Genomic DNA, 19103 nt, shown 5'->3' on the forward strand with positions numbered 1-19103 from the left:
AGTTCTTCTTTATCAAAGGAATTTCTAGGTCGGGGCAAATTGACCTCGTGGTCTTTTCTGTTTTTCTTTCTCTGTCTCCTTGCTGTCTCGGCATACGAGTTTTTCCTTCAGCTTTGGCCTCACAGACTTTTCACCGTTTTTAGACACTTCACCTAATTCAGGATGGATCCCTACTCTGTCTCATTTCCTTCCAAATGGGTAAGGCCCTAGGTCCCCAGGTTCTCAGGGAAGTCTACAGAAGCACCCCAGGTTGCTAATGCTGCTTTGGAGAAGGAAACACTGCGCATGTTCCCTGGAAGAAATTCCATTTAAGCCTCCTATCTGGAATAGTTTGTAATATATGTTTTTCTGAAGTTCCTTGTACCAGTTGAGATCACACTGTTCGTGTGCAGTCTCCATGAGACTGAGCCTGCTCCTCACAATCATTCCACCAGCGATCTCCTGGACTGTCCGTCAGCCCAAAGCAAATGTATGGACCACCCTGAAATTAGGACATCAAGAGAGAAACATATGACTGGCTGAGAGGACTGTTCAAGGGCTGGGGACTCTCAGACTGGTTGGGACCTATACTGAAAACTGTACTTTAATATTGTTTATTCTAGTTATTGTTATTGTAGTCATTAGCATTGTTTTCAGACTAATCAAGTGCGTGGTTCCCAAGTTAATTTCAAGCTCATCTTCCCCTCCTGAAGTCTACCATTTGGAAGCCCTCAGTTTTCCCGTAGATGATGATATGGAAGCCGCAGGAGAAAACACTGATCTTCCTGAAAAGGAGGAACCAATTTACCAACCGTGGTTTGGCAAGGATATTCCCCCCCAAACCCAGTCCTCTTCATTTTAAACAAAACAAGGGGGAGATGTTGCAGTGTGATGTCATGGGTTGCCTCAGACACCTTGGGTTTCTCCCTGTGGATTTCTTCCCCAGGTGTGTCAATCACCTCTCCTTTGCCCCACCATGACCCCTGCTGAGCACTGTCTCTCAGTCCTGCCATTCCAGAAGGGCATTGAGTGATTGGTAAAGTTCAAAAGATGCCTTAGACCCCTGGAGGACATTGGGCCATCCTGGTGTCATTTGCCCTCACAGACTTCTCCCCCTGCACCTGGTTGGTGAGAACCCTATCTCTTTCCTCTCCCTGGGGTTAAAAGGAACAGCAACCACGCAGTTTGAGAGGTTCTGTTAGAGCTGTTACTGGATTCAGAGGCCTTTGGGCCAGAAATAAAGCTCTGGATTGAAACCCTCTAGCAGAACCCAACTCCTTTCCTTCATCCTCGCCTTAAAGCTACTCTGCCAAGGTAAACCTGAGATCCTGCATGTCTGGACTTGTCTCTAACGCCCAGCTGCAGCATCCAGCTTAGCCATAGGTGTGTCTGACGTGAAAACACCACAGTTGCCACCTTTTAGTCAAGCAGCAAGGGCCGGACAAGCCTGTAAATTTTTGTTGATCGCAAACAAATATGGTTGAATCTGACTGTCCTCAAGCCTGGGGTGTCCCACCGGCATCCCATGCTTATATAGCATTCCATATAGCATTTCGAAGGGTGAGACCCCCATCTCCGAATGAATTTATCATTGTCCTGATAATAAGTAATGCTAAAGGCAGGCATTTCATCCAAGACATTTGAGTTTCTAAAATTAATTTGGACAACTACACTTTCAAAGTCTGATTCATCCTTTCCACCTGTCCTGAGCTCTGGGCATACCACAGAGTGTGGTATTCCCACTAAATGCCTAGTGCCTCTGCAATCTGCTTAATAATTTTTGACATAAAATGAGTTCCTTGGTCCGAATCAATGTATTTCACCATCCATATTGGGGCACAATTTCCTCTAGCAATTTTCTGGACACTGTCTGAGCTGTTGCCCGAGGCCTGGGGAAAGCCTCCACCCAGTGGGTCAATTTGTCCACGATCACCAGCACGAATTTGAACCTCCCCACTTTGGGCAATTCAGTGAAATCGACTTGAATCTTTTCCAAGGGTTGGTGCGCAATGGGGCGACTCCCCAGAATGGCCTGTTTTGCCTTAGTCTTGTTAAATTTCTGACAAATCAGGTGTCCTCGTACCTCTTGTTTGGCCAATTCATAAATTCCCCTGCAACTTGAAAAATTTCAAAAATTGTTCCACTAGGGCCTGCGCCCCCCATTGTGTTCACTGGTCCAGTGTCCTCAAAATCCTCCTGGTAAAACCCTTAGAGACTAGTTCTCTCCAATCTGGCAATTTCCACTTACCGTCCTCCAATTTTCCCCCAGTCTTCTCATAGCTTTCAATCTCCTTTTGGGAGGGTTGAGGAGGGTAGTCTGGGACCTCGATCCCTTCAATTTCTGGGGTACTTACCATCATCAGTGCCATGGTCTTGGCTTCCCGGTCTGCCAAATTGTTTCCCTGCTGGGATTCATAAAATTAGAGGGTTTTTAGAGAAGTGGATAAAAAGGCAGGCCCTTGACAGCAGAATGGTGAACATTGCTAATACAGCGAAAACTTTTCTAAGCATTAGAGCAGAGGTGAGAAATAGCACAGTAGACTTTTGTAATGTTTTCATAGATTGCAACAAGGTTTTTTAATATATATCTTTAGAAGGTTAGTATGAATGAGTCTCTGTGCTCTGTCTCTCATGAACAAGCCATTATGTTAACTACCATTACGTGTGTTTCATATGATTGGATAGAATTTTTGTCAATATGTCTTGCTCTACGTGTGATTGGCTGAAACCTAGGCTGGGATGGATTTATGCTATGCTGTAATGTAACACCCCCTTGGCATTTCCTTTGGATCAGAGAGCTGTTAACATAGTCTGTCTCCATTGTCCTAACAACGTACTGAGAGTGATGTGTTGAATAAACAGCTCACTGCACTGGTTCGGAGTGCCCCGTCTTGTTCATGAATGTATATAGCTGCCAGCAGCATTTCCCCAGGTTCAGAACTGCAACCCTGCCTGGTGCCCCTTCACGTGGACCACCAAAATTTCCTCTGGCCCTCTTAGTGCTTCCAAGAGTTGCCGGATCAATTCCCCGTGCATCAGTCCCTTTCCCCGGGTGTTGATCAACCCCCTTTATTCCCAGATGTTCCCGAAGGTGTGAACCACCCTAGAGGCATAGCTAGTCTGTAAAAATTGTTCCCTTCTTCCCCTTCAGTCCTTTCAAGGCTCTCAGAACTGCTGTGCTGGTTTAGGGCAAATTTGTTAGAGAGTTTCCAAAGAAGGGCCCCTCCAGAAAGCAAACTCACACGGCCCTTTCCCCAAACCGGTTCAGGAAGAATTCCTCAGAGAGAAGTGGAAAGAACCTGTTTATTTAACAGGCACTGCACCCCCCCAGCACACAGAATGAACAATACCAGATGACACCACTCTGAAAAAGATGACAAATTCAGAAAGTCTCTCTCAGAGGGTGATTGCTCTGTTCTCAGTCCGTCTGGCACTGGGGCAGCTGCTGCAGGCCACAAAGTGTAAACTCTCGGTGTTCCCAGGTCCCAGTCCGGAGCAGATTTGGGATGGTGGAATAAAGGAGAGGAGAAACAGTCCAGGAAGCAATTTAGACTGTTTAGCTAAACTAGCTAATGAGCAGAAGCAAAAGCAAGCAGGAGCGAAGCAAGCAAGAGCGAGAGAGAGAGCAAAGCGAAAAGCAGCAAAAGCAAAAGTCCCAGTCCCTGTGTCCCAGCCAAGCTGATAAGAAAACCAAAACAAAACTTTCACTCTTCAGAGCCAGTCTTAAAGGTACAGAACATAATATCCAACATTAACAGAACACATGAATGGGGATACAAGCATCATAACGTCACTCTAGGACAACTGTGTACAGTTCGCAAGCCTGTGCCGACCAACCCACACTCAGGGGGCCCGCTTCAATCACTTTTCCCATTCGTCCGTCCACAGCTGCATACCCTGACCTTCTTTTTGTGTCAATAACCCTGCTTGACCCATCTACAAACCCTTTTTCCCCTTCATCTAATTCTTCCTCCTCCAAATCCTCTCTGATTTTTGTCTGCAACTCAACCACTTCTACACAATAGTGAATGAGTTCCTCCAAAGCTTCCACAAACAAGAACTGTGCAGGGTTTTGCGTGGTTGTTGTCTGCAATTTCAAATCCTGTGAATGAATCAAAATGGCCTCGTACTTTAGAAACTTAGCATCAGTGAGCCATTTATCTGCTTTCTGTTGTGGTATGCCCCACACATTATGCAGTGCAACTACCACCAAAGGCGCCCTGAAGGTTACTTTCTTAGCTTCCTCCACCAACAATGCTACAGTGACAATCACTTGCAAGCAGGTGGGCCAGCCTCTGCTGACTGGGTCCAAAAGCCTTGACAAGTAACCTGCTGGTTTCCTGACCCCTGCCCAGTCCTGTGTCAGCACCCCATGTGGTGTCTGATTGCTCACGTCCACAAACAACTGGAATAGTTGATTCACATCAGGGACGCTCAGCATTGGTGCTGCCGTGAGTGCTTCCTTGACTCCCCTAAATTTGTCCTCGTCTTTTTCTGTCCATTTGACTCTGTCCATTGTGAGTTTCTTGTGTAGAAACTTCACCTTCTCGCTGTACCCTTCAATCCACGGCCAGCAGTATCCCAACAGCCCCAAAAGTTGTCTGACTTCCCTTTTTGTTTGCAGGGGTGGTAAGGCAATAATCCCTGCCACCCTTTCTGGATCCAATTTCTTTTTTCCCTTGGTTAACCAATGTCCCAAGTACCTGACCTCGGGCTCTGTGAATTGCAACTTTGACTTCGACACCTTCAACCCCTTTTCCCCTAGAAAGTTCAAAAGTTCAATGGTACTCGCCCGCACAACTTCCTCCTTTGGACTTCCAACCAACAAATCATCTACATATTGTAGCAATTTTGTCCCCTCCGTTGGTACAAAGTCAGTACCTGCTCAAGTGCTTGCCTACATAAGTTTGGGGAATCAATGAAGCCCTGAGGCAACGATGTCCATATGAGCTGCTGCTTTCTGTTCATCTCCAGGTCTTCCCACTTAAATTCAAAATAATCTCTGCTGTCCTCTGCTAAAGGACAGGTCCAGAAAGCATCTTTCAAATTCAACACGCTGTACCACATGTCCTTAGGAGAAATGTTATTCAGCAGGGTGTAAGGATTTGAGACCGTGGGGAACAAAGTCTTAGTTCTCTGATTCACAGCCCTTAAATCTTGCACTAGCCTGTAGCTACCGTCTGTCTTTTTCACAGTCAGAATTGGGGTGTTGTGCCAGGACCTTCACGGCTCCAACGTTCCTTTCTTCATTAATTCATCAATCACCAGTTTCAATCCCTTCCTCCCTTCCATGGAGATAGGGTACTGTTTGACCCACATGGTGTCCTCTGATCTCTCAATTTCAACATGGATTGGCTCTATGTCCAGCCTCCCAGCCTCCCCTTAGACATACCAAACCTTCGGATCTATTTTCTCCTTGTCCTGGACGGTGAGTTTATACAGTCTCACCCCGAGCCAGGAATTTTCCACTGCCAAACCAATTTCCAGGGCTACCATCAAGTCGCGCTCTAGCAAATTAAAGTCCGCGTCCTTTATCAATAACATATTTCCTGTACATCTTTTGTTTTCTGTCTATATCTCAACATCTTTTATGATACCCTTTTGCCCCAATTACCACCATTGAGTCCTTGCTTAGAGAGCACCCTTGCGGTAGCTGCTGCACCGCAGTTCGTTCTGCCACAGAATCTACTAAAAACCACATCTCTTGCCTGTAGGGTCCTATTCTTAATTTTTTCAAGGGCTACCTCAATGTTCTGGACCCCAAACTGAAAAGCCCCTGACACCCCTAATCTTCCTGAAACATTGCCTAGTCCTTGGCTTTGTTGGGACAATTCCTTCGAATGTGTCCCTTTTGCTTTCAGTAATAGCACTCAAAGCCCTTCTTTTGGTTATTCGATCCTTTTCCTTCAGAAGGGTTTTGCTTCTTTGCCGGTGCCGCTTTTGCCATGTCTCTGACCTGTTCCTGTTTCTGCAGCTCCCAATACCTTTGCTTAAATCTTCTGTTTTTCTTCGTCTCTTCTCTGTAGACCTTCTGGGCTTCTCGGAGCAATTCCTGCAATCCCTTGTCCTGCCATCTGTCTGTCTTTTTAAACTTTTTCTGTATGTTCTCCCAAGATTTTGCCACAAACTGAGTTTTCAACAAAACCGCCCCAATCGGAGAATCAAGATCTGTCCCCGAATACATTCTCAGGCTCTTTCAGAGCCTCTCCAACCACTCCTCGGGCATTTTGTCCTTTCCCTCGCATTCTCTGAGTACCTTACTCATGTTCTGCCCCTTGGGTACTGCTTCTCTGACACTCTGAATTATCACGTTCCTTAGATTTATCATCTTCTGCTTCCCCTGCTCCGTCTAGGCACTCCAGGATGGTTTCTGGTTTGGCCACCTCTGGTCCCTGCTCTCCCCATTGGGATTTCTCCATTCCCAATCTTTAATTGTGGCTTGTCTGATCATCTCTCTCTCCTCATTGCTGAACAGCGACCTCAGGATCGCATTGAGATCCTCATAAGTGTAGGTGCTGGTGCCTAGAAATTCATCTAGTCTTTCTGCCACCCCCAAAGGATTGTCCATCAATTTTCCCATCTCTTTCTTGAACGCCCTCACATCTCCGGTATCAACTGGCACGTGTACCAAACCAATAACTCCCGGAGGTGTCAGCACCTCCCATAAAGGAGAGATGCCAGGATTCTCCTCCTCATCCTCACTGTCTCCAGTGGTTCCCCTCCTCATTTGCCGCCTCGTTTGATAGGCCAGGAGAGAGCTGATTTTCTTGGGGAAAATTACCTGATTTTCTTTGGTCTTGGGGAGGGTTGGTGGCAGCGGCTGCTCACATGGGGGTGGAGGCGCCACTGCCTGTTAACATGGGAGGGAAGGCACCGCAGCCTGCTCTGGTGGGAACGGCGGTGCTGAGACCTGTCCCTGAGGGATTGCCACCTCGGGAGGCAATGTGGGTACTGGTGATACCCGGGCTGGTCCAGGCTGGGGTGGAGGGAGAAGGTAGGGGGTAGGGGGTGATTGTCCAGGGGTTCCCACTCCTTTCCCCAGCTCGTACCAGGTATAAACTCGTACAAGCATATCTCCACATCTCAGCATACTCAATTTCCTCAAAATCCTGCGGGCAGCGATTGAATATGTGGTTGTACAGGGACTCACATGTCCATGCCTCAAAAGTGCTGAACACTGGCCAAACCACATCTTCTCTGATCTCTTTTCCTCCCCATTTTTCCATGCAAAAATGTATCATTTTTTCATTGGACCTCCCCAGTTTCCTGAGGCTGTCGTCCCAATGTTCTAACATCCATCCCAACGGATTTTCCCTTGGAATTTCTGGCAGAACCTTCCCGGGACCCTGGGGAGATTTTTCTTGGGGCTTTTTCTGGAAGCTGCTTTTTCCCAACCCCATTTTTCCAAAAATCTCACCTGCAAATTTTCTCACCTTGTCTCCTCCGGCTGGGACTCTCGATGTGGGTCCCGACTCTCTGTCTGATGTCGATTTCCTGAGCTTGCGAAACGCCACCAGTCTTACTCAGTCACGCAGAGAACCGTTCCACGGACTTTTAAACTGGTCTCGGATTTTCTTACCTGTTCCTCCAGAGCAGAAGGCAGACAGGCTATCAGAATTTTCAGGACCATCTTTATCCCCTTTCTGACCCAACCGTGACCAATTCCCCCCTGAACTCCCTACGAGTCCTGGGTCCCACGTGTGTTAAGAAAAAGCGTCTGCTTCCCCCTTGACCAACCACATCCCTCGTGAGATAGTAGAAATACAATCGTGTGGAATGTGGAATGTGGAAATTCACACTCGCTTCGTGATAGAATCACGTCTCACACACACGCTTGGTCACACCCCACTCAACCACGAGATACTCACGGTTCCTTTCCCGTGTGGATTCTTTGTGCATGTTGATTTCCGAGTGGATCCCCTCTGGATTGTACCAAGTTTCTGAGAACTGGGCCTGTTTTTATCCCTCTTTGGCTGTGGCTCTGGTTTTGGTTCAGTGATTTTTGATTGGTCTCACAAACTCCCAATCCCATTCAGACCGCTGAAATCATCGGGGCACGTTCTGGCTGGGAAGGGGTCCATGAACCCCAAATTCAAATCATGTTGGGGTCACCAGAATTGTTAAAAATGATCAATTGTGAGCCAAATTATCAAAAATTGCAAAAAGATTTATTAATCTTTCTGCATGACCGAATTATGGTCTTCAAAACCACCACAGCCAAAGAGGCAGCGTTGAACCTGGATCCGACCTCTACCACATCGGAATCCCCCCAGTTCATGAAAACTGCTTCTTACGGTGAGGTTTTATACAGTTTATTGTGCCTGAGGCGAAGGAGTCCAAATTTCTTTTGTAACTCTTCACATTCATCGCTGTTCTTTTCAGTGTGCAGAGTGGGACAAAGATCGTCTCCAGGTGGATAGTCAGCATTGATGGGCTCTGGGGGAACCTTGTATTCAGATATATAATTTTGGCATCGCTGGCTATCTTGATTGATGCTATCAGCAGGGCAATGATCGCTCTTAGGCGGTATCCAATGACTCGATGACTCGAGATACTGGTGGTCATCATGCTGCAAGCGTCTATTCTTTCACTAAAGCATTGATCGTTATCTTAGCTGTTTCTAGGAATTCGTTTGAATCTGAATGGACATCTGCTCTCGGGGCCATGTGTGGTCAGAGACACATTTTGGATTTTACAATCTTTATAACATACATTCTTTAATAGCATGAATTATTTCTACCATATATTACACTTTCTTTCCCTTGAATGCATTCCAGCTACCTTTTTAGAAGGAAGACTCTCTCTATGCTCAAAGCGAAGATACCCACTTGCACACATTAGCACTGTAATAGGGGAATACAGGAAAAAGTTGCCTGCTAAAGCTAAAGGAATTCACAAGACTAAGCCCCATTTGTTATTACAGTTAAATATTTTCCCAGCACTTCTCCTTCCTATTGTGGGTATCAAACACAAACATTTTGTCATGAAGTCCTGCAAGTGCTATTGATGAATGAAGACACATTACAAATTTCTTTCTGAAAATAATGTAGAAAACACAAAATGCCTACTGAAATTATTCTGCTGCCTTCCTAATCACTACTCAAGGAAAACCCTCAGGCACATCTCCCAGCAGCTCAGAGCTGCATTGCACAGCGCTTGCTGTGTGCTACACAGCACAAAGCAGGCTGGCATGGAGGGCCTGAATATTTCTGCCAAACACTCTGCATCTCACACCTTTGCTCTGGCTCAGTGCAGAACTGCAGGATTGCAGGCGCTTCCTCCCAGAGCTGCGTGAGGCGCTGGCTCCTGCAGATGTGCCCTGCCAAGCTGTCCCTGCCTCATGCTGGCCTCGCTTCCCCTGGCACAAGAGCCGGGCCTGAAGGAGGCTGCCCTGTGCTCCAGCCTGCCGAGCAGCCCGGCTCCCTGCCCCGGTGCCCAGAGTGCTGCACACACTGCTGACCTTTGCCAGGAGTTGCAGGGCAGCCAGCAGAAGAGGAGGAATCCTCGGGCAGCCCAGCGGCCCTCGGCTGCCCTGGGCCTTTCTCTGCTCCTGGGCACACTTCAGACGGCCAATGCCTCCAGGCTGGGCAGTGCCCAGCACGGCTGCGCTTCTCCTCGGCAGCAGCCAGCTGCCACCTGGGCTCTGAGAGCGGAGGATTTGCCTGCTGCCAGGAACAGGCACCCAGGGCCCGGCTGCTGCCTCTTGCAGCTCCAAGGGCCTCCTTCCAGCCTGCCTCTGCCGGGGCTCAGCCTGCTCTGGCCTCTGCCGGGGCTCTGCTGGGGCTCCACCCCGGCCAAGGCCGGGCCCGCTCTCACCTCCCAGGCGCTGAGAGCTCTGCACCACAGGAGACCTTCCCGAGCACCCTCTCTGATCTTTCTGCTTTCTCACTTCAGCAAGGCTCTCCTTCTGCCAATGAGATTGCACTTAGGGATACAAATCCAAGTGGCAGGAACTCAAATGCTTTTGAGTGACAACTGAAGGCCTGAATCCACACAGGATGTCTTGGCTGCCTCTCCCATCCTTTGGTTTTGCCTGCATTTTTCTGCCTCAACTAGAAATACCACAGCTGTGCCAAAACCAGCCAGAGAGCCATATTGCAAAGGCAGTGTGGTCTGGAGAAGATGAATGAAGAAGAACCTTCTGCACTTACGATCCACACCAAAGAAGCCGTAAGGGTGACTTAGCACCAGTAAAAAACAAGTGGTCATTCAGAAGAAAATGCTGAGTTGTCAGAAGGGGTCTGAAGGAGGGGAATCTTCCAAATGACTTGATGTTTCAGAAACTTTATTTAATAATAATCCTACTCTATAAACCTAAACTATAAACCTACTCTATGAACCAAAACTACTCAACAATCCTACTCTAGAGTCCTACTCTACAATCCTACTCTAAATTGGTTATGGAGACAAGACCTTGATTATTACATTCTTTTTCTCCACTCCTCCTTCTTCTTTTTGATTGTGTTGATGAGTGGTGCTAGGATACATGCTGGCTTGGCTGAACGTATAAATGGATGCTGTCCACAGGAAAAAAAACAAAACAAAGAACATTGAACCATGACTTTCCAAGCTCAGTGCTTCAGAGACTCAGTCAGGGTTCCTTCTAGATCCTAAAAAGACCCAGAAAGAGCAGCAATGGGACCATCTCCTCCCCCAGTCATCATGTGCATGACCTTGCCATCACAGGCAAACCTGGCCTGCAATCCAACTCATCTGTTTATTATGATATCTTCATCTTGCTGGGATTTTTGCCCTGCCAGTGCTCTAGAAATGGTGCTTTCTGTCCCTGGGGTTTCTTCCTTGCACTAAACACCAATGACTTACATAGGTCCCTGCATATGCAAGACAGGCACTGTGCAAATTTCCATAGGGACAGAAAGCAGTGTCTGCCTTTCCATGCCCTGCCCCTTGTGTGCTGGATGGCACCTTCCTTCCCAGCAGGGCCAGCCCAGTGGCACCGGGCCCTGCAGTTCCCTCTCTGCCACACAACCTGGCAGTAACCCTGGCACAGTTCCCGTCTGCTTGAGCGTGCCAGGCAGCAGATGGGGCTGGGACAAGTCCCTCCCAGCTGTCCCTGTTTGCGTGGCAGAAACCTCTAAGGGTGGGCTGGGGGGCACAAACCAGGGCCCCTCAGAGGCTCACAGTGAGCCCCCCACAGCCCCTCCTGCCCACAGCCAAATCTCTGACTGCTCAGCTGGGACTGGCTTCCCTGGGTTCCTGCACCACCATTTCATGTCTCTGTACCCTGCATTGCTCTACTTCAATTCTTTTGCCATTAGATAACATGAAACACCCCAGCAAATTACAATACAGGGTGACAGAAACAGTCATAAAACAGAGCACCTCTCCTCTCAGGAAATGCAGAGAGAGGTGGAGTTATTCAGATTTGTGAAGAACAGGCCCTAGGGAGTCTTTGCTGCCACTTTCCAAGACTTCAGAGTGGCTTTAAAGAAAGTGGGGACACCTTTTTTAACGGTTCCAGTTACAATAGAATGTGATGAATATTTTTAATCAAAATGGGGATCAAGTCCGACTAGGTCTAAGGAAGAACTTGTTTACTCAGAGCATAGTGCAATACTGTCATAGGCTGTCCCAAGAGCTTGTACGTGCCCCATTCCAGGTCAGGCGCCAAAGGGCTCTGAGCAACCTGATTGCTTTAAAGATGTCCCTGCTCATTGCAGGATTTTGGACCGGAGGACCTTCACAGGGCCCTGCCAGCCCAGCCCAGTCTAGGATTCCTCACTATTTTCAGTTGAAGAGCAGCAAGAGTGGAGGTGAGGAGGAAGGGGGCTCAGCTGATGCCTTGGACTTGAGTGGAGGAGGAGTCCAACCCTCAGAGCCTGTTTCACCTGCAGCCCCTTCACATTTTACCTTCAGGAGCTCCTTGGCAGACCAGCGACACTTCACGTCTATCTGCAGGCAGCAGCTCAGGAAGTCGCGCAGGCAAGATGAGAATCTGTTGGGCTGCCGCAGCTGTGGTCTCTCTCCCCTGGCTGTCAGTTTAACCTACAGAAAAAGGAAACACCAGGCTCCACCTGCTGCTTTCACATCTCTAAGTGCTCTCCCAGATCCCTTTGTTTACCCTCTGTTCTTCAGTGGCAGTTTTTGCCCAGGCAGAGACCCAGAGATGACTTTCCTTTACCAACAAAAAACCCAAACCCCGATGCAGCCACAGCTTTTCCACCATCCTGCAGATTTTTCCTTGGCAGCTGATTTCATTGACTGACCTAGTAAGTGGGACTTACATCAGCAAAGCATGTTTCCTTCCCTGAGGACTCACATCAGCTTGACAGGCTTTTTGGAAGAGGGACTGTGCTATACTAACTCTACTATTTGCAAGGAATAGTACATGAAAGGCATCTCTGCAGTGCGTGTTGGTCCCTGAAACACAACTGCCATAAAACAAATCTCATTGAGCTTTTTTTCGTCTTCTAGAAAACAGTGGTAAGTGGAAGGAAAGAAAGGAAATTCACCAGCTATTCCTCAGGAAAAGAAAACAAACATTTGGAATCTCATATTCAACACAGACACATTAAGATGCATGCGCAAATATATTGAGATGAAAATGCCTGCTTGGGTGCACAGGAGCCACATGTAGTTCTGTCTCTCAGCTGCACATTTTGGCTTCTTTATGTGGCACAAGGAAACCTTTTCATGGTCAAATCAGAAGAAGTGCCATGCCTATGGTCACTCTCTGCTCATTTGGATGCTCAAGTCAATGCATTAAAGGTGTCCCCATCACAGAGAGCGTTGGGTAAGAAATGGGAGGTTTGGCAGCATCTCCATGACCCCAGGCTGCACCCTGGTCTCCATAAAAATGCCCATCACAATGCTAACAGCTCTGTGCTGGTGGCACTGAAATAGATGGTGACCAAAGAGACTTTGTTATTATCCTCTTCAACCCAAAGGAAAATTTCCAAGCCTAAAACAACAAACACATTCTGCTTGAGTAGAAATAATTAGTCACAACTTTCTTTCCTTTTCCCACACCACCAGAGGTTGCAAAGGGGGTTTTATCCTGTCCCTCTGCAGCTGTGCTCAGCCACTGGCCATGGTGGGGAGCTGGAGTCCTCACTGTCATTAGAACTGTGCAGGCCAGGGATGGCCCTGCTCTGGTGGTAAAGGAACACAGCACCAGCGTCAACTGCCCACGTTGGATCCCAGCTCAGGCACCTGCTTGCAAGCTCATTGACTTGCTAAAGTACCAAGAAACAGCCAAGGGTTTGGTGTACAATTCTAACTGCAGTTGGAGAAAAACATCATAAACATATCAAGGCATCCTACACACATGACTGAACAATGTACAGATGACTTGAAAATCTGAAAGTTTCAAAGACCCACATGATTTAAAAAACATGCTACAGTATGGATGTGGTTCAAAAAGGGAAAAGAAAGCAGAACTGCTTGGGCATTGCTTTGCTGGTTGTTTCTTTTTCACTTTTTCTTTTTCTGTAAAATTGAAACTGGAAAGACTCAACCTCCATTTCGAAGGATATTTATCACACATCCAACCGTTCCACTGAAAAGTTTTTGTCCTTCAGAGCCAGAGCTCCAACAGGGTTCAAAAAGCAAATGAGAAATGTCAGGCATGGCTGGAGGCCAAAATGGCAACTTTCTGAACTGATTAGGTTTCTGAACTGCCACTTCCCTTCTGATGCAACCAAATCTCTAGTGAGTCCTGATGTGCTGCAGGGACATTTTTAGAAGGGGACCTTGGTGGAAGTGGGGCCAGCAGATGGCAATGGGATTTTGTCCAATGGCACACAGAACATGGGACAGGTGAGAAAGACAGTGGGATCAGTGAGTATTTGTTCTTTACCAAAACAGGAGTTGCATTCCTGCAAGGAACTTCTTGTTCCACCATTTCGATGCCCACGATTCCCAAAGACCATATGTCCACTTTGGGACCATATGTTTGGCCTGTCACCACTTCAGGCGCCAGCCACCCAGAAGTGCCGGCCACGGAGCTCCGTCTGCTCTGCTCAGGGGTGAGCTGAGCAAAGAGACCGAAGTCGGCTGTGGGGAAAACAACAAACCATGAAAGCCAGCTCCAATTAGGAAACCAAGCAAAAGAATTCCCCATTCTCATTCTAAGAATGTGCTCTTGAATCTCCCGGAGAACTTTCCACACTCAGTTTCCTTGGGGCTTTAGTCAAGGTAGTATGAAATTGGCCACATCCAAAAAAAACCCCAGGTTTTTTAACGCTCCCTCCAGCAGTGGACTTTATTCCCCTGAGGCTTTAGATTATAGCTCCCTCCCTCTGGAAGGGACACACACAGACCAAGAGCAGTCTTGACTGCTTGTGGTTCCTTCTCATACCTCTGTGCACATTGCAACCATGTCACCAGCTGACAGCGGGTGTCCCTGCACTGCCACCAGCATCATTTCTGGGGAGCTGGCTGTCACTCAAAGCAGCCCTACACCCACATCCCTGGAACACTGCAGCAGACCAAGAATATACTGACCCAGCTTGACAGAACCATTGGTTCTGAGAAGGATGTTACAGCTCTTCACATCGCGGTAGATCACATGGTTTGAGTGGAGAAAATACAGTCCTCGCAGGCACTGAGAGAGAAAAGAGAAAGAGGAGGGCAAAAACAAGTGATGGGATTTCATCACACAAGAAAGGCAACAAAGAATCTAAAAGATTCCCTCTCCAGGGGAATGGGCAGTAATGGCAGAACACAGTGCCACTGAGAGGAAGAGCTTGCTGCTCCAGCCCTTGCAGAGCAGAACCTTTCTGAGAAAAGGCACGTCAGCTTCTGAAAGAGCAACAGCACCTGCTGTTGTAGACTGTCCCCTGCAAACCAGCCAGGATGACTGCTGCTGCAGTGGATTTGCTATCTCCACGCAGAAGACAAATGAGGGTTTTGCTAAAAAAGAAAAAGTTCCTCCCTTTGGTGTGAAGCAGATCACTTTTGAGTAGGAGGCTGCATGACAAAAGTTTTATTGCTTGCCTCAGCACAGACTTGGAAGTATCACATAAGTCACCTTCCTGAAGTAAAGAGCATTTTGGCTGCACTACTATTCTTTTCAGCAGAGGACTGTGAGAAATGAGTCTCTCTTTTTTCTTTGCTGCTTATTTCAAATCCTGCCACCAGCACCTTTGATTTCACAGGCAAGGAATGCAGTGAAAACAGGCTCCAGGCAAATGTTTAGAGAGGCAAAACGGAGAAGAGCAAATACAAGAGGAAGAGTCAGAGTACAACAGCAGGAGATAAGAGTACTGGACTTGAGTACAGGGAGTGCAGGGGCACTGGCAGGCCTTTCACTTGAAGTGCTTTTACTTGCCCATAGCATACCAGCCACACAGAAACAAAGCTTGGCACATGAAACCTCTCCTGTTCTGAGCCCCTGTTTCCCAGACAATCCTGCCCAAGCCCTCAGAAACACAGATGGGATTGCTGACCTCCTGACAGATGGCTGCCATCTGGTCTTCAGACAGGCGAGTCTTGCTGATGATGTCGCTCAGAGTGCCTCCATCCATGAACTCCATTACTAGCCAGAGTTCATCACCCACAAGGTAGCTGGAAGAAGGAAACAAGGGTATGGAGATGGACATGCATGGCTAGGGTGTGTTCTTGATTGATTCTCGTTTCCAGGTTCCTTTATGACTAGGACAGAATCAAAGGAATAGACATTCCCTCTCAGCTGTGCATTGTTTGCAATCTGTGCAGTCTCAAGAAGAAAGGCACAACTGTGAAAAAGGAGCTTAAATGGTCAGCAAGTAAAAAATGCAATTTATTAAGACATAAAAAACCTGTCACACTGTGTCTTTCTGGAAATAAGCACCTAGTCTTCCTGGCATGCAGAGCAATGGAAAAACAGGGGACACACTCCAAGGGAAATTTATATTAGTCTATCTGGACAGAAAAAGACACTTGATAAAAATCAAGCCCCAAAACAAAGTGGTGGCTGTGAACTTACAGGCTATTGATTTAGTAAGATATGACTGATCCAGGTTTTTGAGTAATTTTCAAACTATGTATGCCAGAGAAGACTCATGCAGACAAGATGCACTCTCTTCCCATCCATTAGAGGTGAGCAGAGCAATAATAATTGGCCAATAATTACAGCTCTATTTTCTGCCACTGACCAAATTGGGATTTTACCTTGCATGTTTGCTATATGTAAAAAAACATTCACAAAAACTCACCTGTCTAAATAGTTGACCAGGTTGGGATTCCTATTAATTTTCATGACCATGAGTTCATTGACTTTTAATTTCTTCTTCCTCAGTCCTTTTAGATTTATTTTCTTGATGGCCACCTAAAATGACATTGAAAATCAGTAACTTGAGAAGTTGGTGGCACGAGACCACAACGCACATGGAGCGTGTGATTTTGCAATGACACAGCTGAGCTGTGCCAAACTGCCTTGTGATTAGGCACTGCAGTAATTAGGAACTGACATTCCAACAGCCCATTTCTCTGCTGCCTTGGGAGCCAGTTACAGGACACGTGGGGCCACTGACATTTTGCCTTGTCCACTTGGAACCAGTGGTGTCTCAACTATCACCCACAAACCTCTGACCACACTCTCTGCTGCTTTGTTTGGGATTCAGAAGAAGTAATCAATGCCTTAATACTCTGTGGATACATCCTGGGCTATGGGCAGGGCTTAGGGCTTTTAGGGCACTTGCAGATCTCTCCCTACGTGCAGTCCCCAAGTGCAGCACTGCAGGTGGCTAAGGAACTACCAGTAACTTTCCGATGGATTTGCTGGCAGCCAGAATCGAGAATTCAGGACTCTGAAGCTGTAGCCCCAAAGAGCTGGGAGGTGCTCTAAGGCACCACCTTTGTTTTAGCCATGGAGAGTGAGTGAGCGCGTCCTTCTCTGAAAGGAAGCGCTGCCCTGCGTGCCTTCCTTCCGGCAGCTGAGGAGGACAAAGTGCCAAATGTATTTTGCAGGCTGGCACCAGTCTGTGTTTCTTGTGCCTTTTCAGCACGGCTCTAGCCAAAGCTCCAGCCACAGCTCACACCAGAGGGGAAAGCCCCTCAATAGCAGCAGAGTCTGCGGGGCCTGTTGACATTTACCTCTCCTCCTGTGGCATTGTCAACTGCTCTGCACACATCCCCAAAAGTCCTAGAAACAAAAAAGCCGCAAGGAAAGTAGGAGCCATTTAGATCTTGCAGGGAAAGCCAGGCAACTCAGGAGGTCTCTGCTGTGAGTACCAAAAACCTGCAGGATGCAGGAGGGCTCTGCCAGAAGACAGATGATGCATTTTCCTCTCAAGTGCATGGGCACCGGGCCTGTTCCTGAACTGCTTGGGTTTACTGCCTCAGCTCAAAAATAACGCTGCGTCTTTCATCTCGGGTTTCAGTTCCTAAACTGTTCAGTTTTTATCCTGACCACAGAGTATTTCCTTCAGCAAACTCTCAGAAAGAAATGTTCCTGAGAACTGTTATCTGACAGCTATCAGGGAGTAGGTTTCTCCTTCAGGCAAGCAATTTTCTTCCCTCTTTATTAGTGTGGCAGTATGAATTGGAGATATAAAAAAATGCTAAGGAAATTAACACAGAAGTGTCTCACACTTGAGAGATGAGATTTTCCAGGTCCTGTTTCTTGCTGCAGGCAAGACCTTGGCAGCATGGAGGTGTCTCTGACAGTGCCTTCTGAGCACACACAAATTCTGAGCAGCACTGAGAGATGGGACACTGGGATAGATGGGTCTATCCCTAGTGTTGGAACAGGGGATAGATTTGCAGCTTGCAGCTTGCCTGACTTCATGGTGGATAGACATTCCACCACAAAAAAACCTGGCCCATGGTTATGTAGAAGTAACTGCGGTTGGACTTACCCACTGCCAATATAGTCCAGTCTTGTGTATTTCATCCTGGGATTTTCCTTGTTTACTATTTTCCCTGAAGGCAACAAAAATGCAAGATGCTGACATTGAAGCAGAGACCTCAGCTTCCAGGAGATACAAAAGGCAGCCCCAGTGCTTGGAGCTCTGAGCCCTTTGTGCTCAGCTGGGTAACAACAACAACAACTAGGCAGACAGCTCTGCAGCACAGGTGGCCAGAACAGAGACTGATTTTCTACAGCAGTTCCTGTGGGGACTCATAAATGTCCCCATGACACCAAACTCAGGAGAAACATTTGGTACAGCTATGCTGGCACCTGCACACAACGCACTGTCCCTCAGACAAGAAACACAGCAGACGTACTCAGTAGCTCCAGAGAGTCACCCTCGACCTCCTGTTGCTGAGCAGCAGCTGGGTCAGTGCGGGAGGTGAACAAACTGCCCTGGCTCCACTTCTCAGGCCGGGGAGAAAAGGCTCCTTTAGACGATGCTGCTGCTGCTGCAGCAGGTTTGGTGAAAGAGCTTGTGTAGATCTGGGACAAAAAATGAGTTGATATCAAAAAGGTGGCTGGCAGAAATTACCCTGAGATCCCTTTTTGAAATGCAAGCCCTTAGAAATGTGCTGTCAGCAACATGCAGGGCTCTTAAATGGCTTTTTTCTGATGTCCACTTCTCAAACTGGATGGATCAAAACCAAAGGCTAGTTTTACTCGAGTTCATGGCCAGATTCATGTTCCATTTTTATGGATTTTCCAAAGGATGACTGCCACAATCACCATTCTACTTCCTCTCAAGGATTCCTTTCCCCCTCCAAGAGCTGCAGACACACTTGCAGCTCCTTGTTCTAGTGTTCTTCCTCCTCCCACTGTGTTTTCTTTTCCTGCACCATCTTCAGGTTATGTTCAACCTGTAGCACTTCTGGTGGGCACTGTTCCTGCGCCTCACTCCTAACCTGGGGCTCTTCAGTGGCAGACATTCGCTGGTAATCTTCACAGGCTGTCCAGTCAGATGTCAAAACTCGCTCCTCAAATGAAACAGAACAAAGCAGTCAGACACTACAGCTTCTTCCTGTCAGCCAGGAGTCATCGACTGTGAGGATAGGGAAAGAACAGATTGACAAGGGATACAGACAGATTGTTTCAATCCTCCATCTGGGTCACCATGTTCCCCTGTAAAAACACCTCAAGAAACCAAGAGAGCAGGAACAGGCCATCAGGAATCAATTTGGATGACTGCTGACCAAAAGGCCAAAGGACAAGTTACGTTATCCAGGGCAGCAGAAGAGAATGAGCACACCAGGAAATGTCCTTCAGAGTG

At 47.5% G+C, this 19103-nt stretch overlaps 1 protein-coding gene across 2 annotated transcripts; it reads right to left on the reverse strand.

Annotated features, from left to right (window-relative positions):
* Nucleotides 1-10001: 10001 nt before the first annotated feature.
* LOC113460624 (serine/threonine-protein kinase PAK 1-like) lies at nt 10002-16237 on the reverse strand. 2 transcript variants are annotated; one of them, XM_074533259.1, is made up of 6 exons: nt 16137-16237; nt 15390-15507; nt 14446-14545; nt 13799-13995; nt 11851-11985; nt 10002-10496 (listed from the first exon to the last, which is right to left on the reverse strand). In XM_074533259.1, exons 1-6 carry the CDS (start codon nt 16184-16186, stop codon nt 10401-10403), a joined length of 696 nt encoding a protein of 231 aa, XP_074389360.1. In that variant the 5' UTR covers nt 16187-16237; the 3' UTR covers nt 10002-10400. The 2 variants fall into 2 exon arrangements, with proteins under 2 accessions (XP_074389360.1, XP_074389359.1); XM_074533258.1 differs by lacking the exon at nt 10002-10496 and having other exon boundaries at nt 11190-11985.
* Nucleotides 16238-19103: the final 2866 nt, after the last annotated feature.

This window comes from Zonotrichia albicollis, chromosome Z, assembly GCF_047830755.1.
Source record: "Zonotrichia albicollis isolate bZonAlb1 chromosome Z, bZonAlb1.hap1, whole genome shotgun sequence".
Lineage (NCBI taxonomy): Eukaryota > Metazoa > Chordata > Aves > Passeriformes > Passerellidae > Zonotrichia > Zonotrichia albicollis.

What these genes read in the sequence shown, in the direction of transcription:
- LOC113460624 (XM_074533258.1), bottom strand. Translation starts at nt 16,186, where the DNA reads ATGGTCATGAAAATTAATAGGAATCCCAACCTGGTCAACTATTTAGAC. An exon ending in CAATGGTTCTGTCAAGCTGG is followed by an intron (nt 13,996 to 14,445) that starts GTCAGTATATTC and finishes TTTTCCCCACAG; the next exon opens with CCGACTTCGGTCTCTTTGCT. An exon ending in GGAATGCAACTCCTGTTTTG is followed by an intron (nt 11,986 to 13,798) that starts GTAAAGAACAAA and finishes CTTTTTCTGTAG; the next exon opens with GTTAAACTGACAGCCAGGGG.